Genomic DNA, 7,180 nt, shown 5'->3' on the forward strand with positions numbered 1-7,180 from the left:
AATTACAAACCCTATTGGAATAAGCCGTTGTAAGTAGTCGATTGAAATGAGCTATAAATAAACATATTATTACAAGAGTGGATGTAATCAGATGCAATCATTTTCCTCATGATTGCGAGACCAATTTTGCAATACGTCCTACCATGTTATTCTGAGTTACATTTTCATTAAGTCATGATTTCGCAACCGCAAAAGAAATATGGCTGAAATTAATTGCTGGCTTCATGCAAGTTTAATAATTCTTATAATTTGCAACTTTCATATTTAAAGTATTCGATGAATTAATTTTAACAGTTATACTAAAACGTTATGTCATTGCATACTCATAGAATGAAAACTGCTTTTATTACGGGGTTCATCTGGATGCCAACACTACACAAATCACATTAAAGAGGTGCTTATAATCTGACTAAAGTTTTCCGTAAACAACGATATTATTATAATGATTCAATAGCATGTATTAATATTGTACTAATGTGGACTGTATAGAAAATGACTCGTATCTGTATTCAATTTGTCACAATTTTCTTTATATATAACATAAATAATCAGACTTTAAAATCATGTTTGAAATCAATAGAAGCAGACATTGCTGAATATGCTTTGCCATCGACCAGATTCTCTGTTTCGGTCGGCTAAATATATGTATTGATCCTGGACGCTGGTTGACACAAATAGGAGCTAATCATGGAGGGAAATGGGAAGTGTGAAACATGACTTATTAAGCATTCAGCTGTTAAAATCAGATCTCGTATGCATAGTTTTATCTACTTCAATATTTGATCCTCTCACATTATGTTAGTTATATGCGCGAGATGTTAGCAGATGAAATAGTAATTAATTATGGAAAAAACATTTGTGTTGTATTTGTGATCAATTATGTGCCTTATAATTTGAACAATTTTGCAATAAGTTTGATAATAATTTAAATCAAATATATTATGCAGCATATAACACATATTGCATAAATAAGCTATAATATAAAAATAAAATCAAAAGAAATGAACATAACAATAAAAATGTATTAGATGCGCATTAATTATTTCACACAATGCGTATAAAATACACAAATAAGCTTATGAAGTGCAGATCATAGATGACGGACATAAAAAAGATAACTAGATAGCAATTTTTGTTTTGGTTGTACTTTTCATTTAGTACATATAATATATCGGACTAAATACAGACACAAAAAGTAAATATTAGGTCATATGCATGTATTACAAAAGAATCGCATCTGCAGAAGCTTGTAACAAGTGTTAACTTTGATGAGCGTCTTCTGTACGACAGCGACTCGAGGTCATTAAGAAAATGACAAATTTTCCGGAGATATAAAATTAAATCGTTTCGAAGTTGTAGATGATTGCAGCCCTCTTGATTGAAAGCTCAATTAGATTTTCCAGCGATGAAAAGACCACCTGAGGCAAGGGCGATAACTCCCGAAACGATAGCGAGGGCAAATCCAGCGTGTAATGTTGCACCTTCTATCTCTGAAACGTTAGTCTTTGCTGCATATATGATTGCCCCTACGATCATGAAAGTCCCTAGAAAACGACAGGATAAAATAATATATAATCATTCACTGTATGGCTATTCGTATTAGTCTTCACATTATGATTAGCGTGAGATAATTGAATGCATTGAAATACTTATTGATGTTAGCCATTCATCCATTAATCTGTATACACACATACAGACATACATACATACATACATACATACACACACATACAGACATACATACATACATACACATACATACATAAATACATACATACATACATACATACATACATACACACATAAATACATACATACACATACATACACATACATACATACATACATACATACATACATACATAAATACATACATACATACATACATACATACATACATACATACATACATACATACATACATACACACATACATACATACATACATACATACACATACATACACATACATACACATACATACATACATACATACATACATACATACATAAATACATAAATACATACGTACATACATACATACATACATACATACATACATACACACATACATACATACATACATACATACATACATACATACATACATACACACATAAATACATACGTACATACATACATACATACATACATACATACATACACACATACACACATAAATACATACGTACATACATACATACATACATACATACTTGCATGCAGGCAGACATGCATACAGACATACAGACAGACAGACACTCAGATATATATACCAGCGTGGCTGGGCCATCTTAGGTAATGAGCAAACTTAACTATTAAGTTTCCATGGGTCGTTTTTGCTACTTTCTAACAGGCCTAATCCACTGATATATAAGTAAATAAATCAAGCACAAACTTGCACTGATCGTACGTTAAGACTTCAGTTATTGAATCTATCCATTTACCCGCTGCAATAGCTAGTCCTCCTGCAATAATTGGGAAGAGTTCATTCTCCTTCATAACGAATAACTTGAAAGCCCCGATAATTCCGGCACCCGCCACAAGTAGAAGTCCAATGATTTCCAACGCTCTGGTGGCTTGGAGATAGTCTGGAACTAATGACAAAACCATATCTCTACATCTCTATTTACTGATGCACCGATATATATATATATATATATATATATATATATATATATATATATATATATATATATGATGTACCCTTGCACCTTGTCTAATCTACATTGATTAAAATGAATTTATATGTACGCATTTGGATGCTGTATATTGGTTTCTAATTGAAAAATCGAAGGTTTTATGCGGGCTAGTATTTTTCGTACGGAGTAGATAAGACGTTCCTATGATGTTAACGCTGTTTATCCGTCAGATTAAAATCTATATAAAGCAGTATATTATTTTTGGAATTGCGAGAAGGAAATGTTAGTAAGGAGAGACAGAGAGTGTATCCGCTACTTTTCCCTATGGACATATCTACCTGACAGAGAGACGGTGCATATTATAATCATATCAAATAATACATCAAGAACAAATATTCAAGAAGGGTTAGGTACGACTTTGGTCAAATTAAGGATGCAAGTCTTTATATATTTATTGATTATAGTTCTCACCAAAATCCGTTCCAATGCTGACACATGCCGAATTCTCATAACCTGGAATCGTTAATTCAGTACACGAAGTCCATAGTCCAGAGTAGCTTTTTAATGAAGTTCCTTCTGCATATAACCAGTATGGCAAAGCAATGGATATTATGTTGATTACCAGCGACGCGCATGAGCAACCCATACCAGCATTGCCGAACACACCCATCATTCACCTGCAAAATCCAAATGTGCAAGAACATACTGTCCTAGTGAAACAGTTTATAGTTTTATACAGTTCATTTCGGACTCCATCTAAATGTATGAGTAAATAAAAAGATAGAACGTTGCGTAAGTGACACTGAATCAAATTTCATCTGAACATTTTGTTCTTGTTATACTATAACGCCATTTTTCAGCAAAAGATAGGTTATCCAAGGCGGACAGTATAAATAGTGCAGGTAGAACCAGGGGAAACCCCGAAAACAACCACCGACCCAAAAGAAGCAGCTGGCAAGCTTTCTCACATAACTCCAGCCGGACCGCGAGGCAGTTATCAATTTTCCTATCAGACTAATGTACATGACTGCTTGTTTTGGACGCAGGTCTTAAGGCTTTATTATAAAATCAGCATTGTTTTGGTATACCTTTTCTTTATGAATGATCGCTAGTATGTGGATTGAATGCCTTCCTTTGAACATACTAGTAACTTTCCTAATGTATTGGTTCGGCCTGATATGGAATAATATATCAACAGTTCACACTGCTGCGGTTTTGTGTATGAATTTAGAAACAACATGTATTTAAACATGTCGGGCAACAAAATCGGAGGGGAAATTTGTTCTAGCTCTGAAAATTATGTTAGATATATGTATGGTTTATTCGTCTTTACAGAAAGTTCCTTCAGGTATATAGGATGCAATAGAGACATAAAGAAACGTTTATTATTCTCAGAATCATGCGAATACAAAGTATAATGATCATATAAGGTGTTTGACTATATTCAACGTCAGTTTCAAAATAATTATTTGGTAAGAATTATCAATTATAAACAACATAACAAGCGATCACAAACTATTCGAAACTTCAATATTTTTGTATACGCTCGTATGTTGTTCTTTATATGTCTTCAGTATTTGTAACATTTTATGATCCAGGTATATGGTCAATATGTATAATTATCTGAATAATAACAAGAACACGACCATTAAGACAGTAATAATATTAATATTAATAATAAAAATATTATTAATAACATTAGTATTAACATTAATAATTTATTATGGTTGGTTTGAGTTTTGCTATGCTAAAATAAATTGTAAAATTTGCATTTAGAACAGTACGTTATACGTTATCAACAAGGACAAGGGTGGTTAATTTCATCTACAAAGAAAGAAAATGTCGTTAAATAATCAAGTCCATCACTTAGTCAAATCCGTTTATAAACAAAATGAATAGGATACGTAATATTGTTTAAAAACGTGACCCTTGTCCAACAAATGGGGTTTTTAATACTCACGTAAAATGTTATAAGCTCTTTCAAAACTCAAATGTTAACATAAAATTGAGTCTGAATATTATTGTATGTATATGTGTGTTTATTTCTTATCATACACGTTTAGATAAGAACGAAAATAAAAAACTAGAGAATTATTATTTGTTTGTATATATTCTGGGATATACAATCATGTAATCTACACTTTGTAGGTCCGATAGTTATTCGCATCAGTTAAGAATTACCAACTGACTAGGACAATATATTTTAGCAATTTTAAATAAAAACATAAAAAACTGTTGTAAATAGATCTGTATACCCAGCCACACAAACAATCTAGGAACGCACATCGCTTACGGTTTGCATCTCCTATAAATGAACCACCGACCTACTTTTATGCATTAAATCTATCTCCAATCGCTGGTACAAGGGTTGATTTTGTTGATCACATAGCTTGAAAACGTCAATAAATAACCTGCCCATCCCACCATTTCCAGTTGTTCACTATACGTCTAAATTTATGGTTCCTTTGAGAGGCCTAGGACCAATATTTGCATATAATGTTCGTTTCAGAATAAAAAGAAGGCAGATGATGTAAAGTCATGACACGAAACGCTGATAACTTTGATTTCAGCATAATGAATTAAACAAATATCTGTGCATACCATTCATAAGTATTTAATAACATTCTTTATTTTGTTTGAAAGAAAACCATATATATGTGTGATTTTTCTTATTGGAAAGAGAATCTATGATGGAAGCAATCATCATCTTATGTGGACGTTTATTTACGGATGTCAGTTGATAATCCCATCACGAGTGTTCTTTCGTTATCAAGAGTTTCTTTTGTATTGCCAAGGTACCTATATTTTTCATCAAATTGCTCTCCGAAACTCCCTGGTATTTGAAAAAATTGCAATTAACTAATTTACTGAAATGTATAGGATAAAAGGTAGAAATGATAGAAAAATATTGATTTTCAGTGCCACTTCTATCGATTTAAGTAAAGTGTAAATTGTATTTATTATACGCATATGAAATAATTTTATTGTTCAGATCTTGAGGTAACCTTGCATCTCTCTCTCTCTCTCTCTCTCTCTCGTATTACCTATGTATACCACCGCAATCATCTGCAGCAGTTCACGTAATCGTGTTCATTCCTACATATAATCTTCGTTGTGTACAGTTTTCATGCGGACGAGCAAAAATTACAAATAGTATCTGAACAATTAAATACAACTAAAACATTGTCCAATATTGGATAAGCATTTATCATTTTCATTTTCTGATTGTTAAAAAAAGATAATGACGAAAGCTCGAAAAAGTAGTAGTACTAGTATAATTTGTAGTAGCAGTAGTATTGATGGTCGTGATAGTAGTAGTAGTAACAGAAGCAGCAGCAGCAGTAGTACTAGTAGTAATGAAGTTATAACAATTACAATTAAACAACATGTCCAAATAAGTAATTATAAATTACCCATTATTTTTAGTATGTATCATTCTTTCAGCAAGAAGAGATAAAATTAAATCATTTGAATGACTAAAAATTTGGCTAACTAATCAAACTTTGTTCTCTCATTTTCGTCTTGAAATGTGTGATACGATCATTGGCATTAGTCAAGAAACTAGATATTCAAACATTTGCACAACTATTTCATTGAAAAACATACCAAATACAACTAAATGTATTATTTTTGAACGGTGCACGCTTCGAAATGCTCATCAAATAAGTGTATACGTATCCCTTTAAGATAAAAGACATAACAATAGTAAAACACCTTTAAAAAACGAATTTCAAAATTATATGAATTTATATATATATATATATATATATATATATATATATATATATATATATATATATATATATATATATATGACTGTTACTTATCAAGAGCGTAATATGTTAGATTCAATCGACACCTCCTGTATCAGAAACTGCTTACCTTTACTGTATTCTTATAATATGATTGCAAGATCTCAGTCCTCGGTAATTCTTGCGTGTTGGTTCCACACGGCGAGGCTTTTATATATCAATATGATTGGCGCCGGTAGACATGGACAAGTACCAACACATATAAAACAATGCCATATATGGAGATGCCAACGTATGAGAAACTACACAATTCGAGGAAATGTTCTTGAACGTGTGTGGTTCAGGCTTTAACTTGCTACAGTAATTCTGACTCAATGGTAAATTATATTGATCACATAAAAGATGGACTTTTTAATGAATAAAGACCTAAACCGCCCAACCCACGTGATCCGAATCCTCGCTATCCAAACTGGGCCTTCCCGAAACGGCTAGGGCTAAAACACAGCAAGGAATATTAGTCCCGCATAAAGTAATGGAGGGAATGGTATACAATGTTGTCATTCATACGTAGGGAATGGTAGACAATGTTGAGTCTTTCACAACTAAACTAAAAATCTTTGTTTTAGAGGAAAGAATACAAAATACGGTATTCCTTAGTTAGTTAATAATCTTCATTTGCATTCAGGTGAACAAATTACACATACCTTCAATTTTTCATACTCAGCACTGGAAAGCAGAATATATAACAATACGTGGCAGATGCATAGTAAAGGTTCGAAAAATTTA

General features: G+C 32.2%; 1 protein-coding gene across 1 annotated transcript; it reads right to left on the minus strand.

Moving 5' to 3' along the window:
- Positions 1-363: 363 nt before the first annotated feature.
- LOC149784218 (uncharacterized) lies at positions 364-6,605 on the minus strand. The gene is made up of 4 exons (XM_089933238.1): positions 6,525-6,605; positions 3,114-3,319; positions 2,448-2,597; positions 364-1,544 (listed from the first exon to the last, which is right to left on the minus strand). Exons 2-4 carry the CDS (start codon positions 3,313-3,315, stop codon positions 1,387-1,389), a joined length of 510 nt encoding a protein of 169 aa, XP_089789364.1. The 5' UTR covers positions 3,316-3,319; positions 6,525-6,605; the 3' UTR covers positions 364-1,386.
- Positions 6,606-7,180: the final 575 nt, after the last annotated feature.

The sequence above is a fragment of the Sinohyriopsis cumingii genome, chromosome 14, assembly GCF_028554795.1.
Source record: "Sinohyriopsis cumingii isolate HCF-2022 chromosome 14, ASM2855479v2, whole genome shotgun sequence".
NCBI classification, from domain to species: Eukaryota; Metazoa; Mollusca; class Bivalvia; order Unionida; family Unionidae; genus Sinohyriopsis; species Sinohyriopsis cumingii.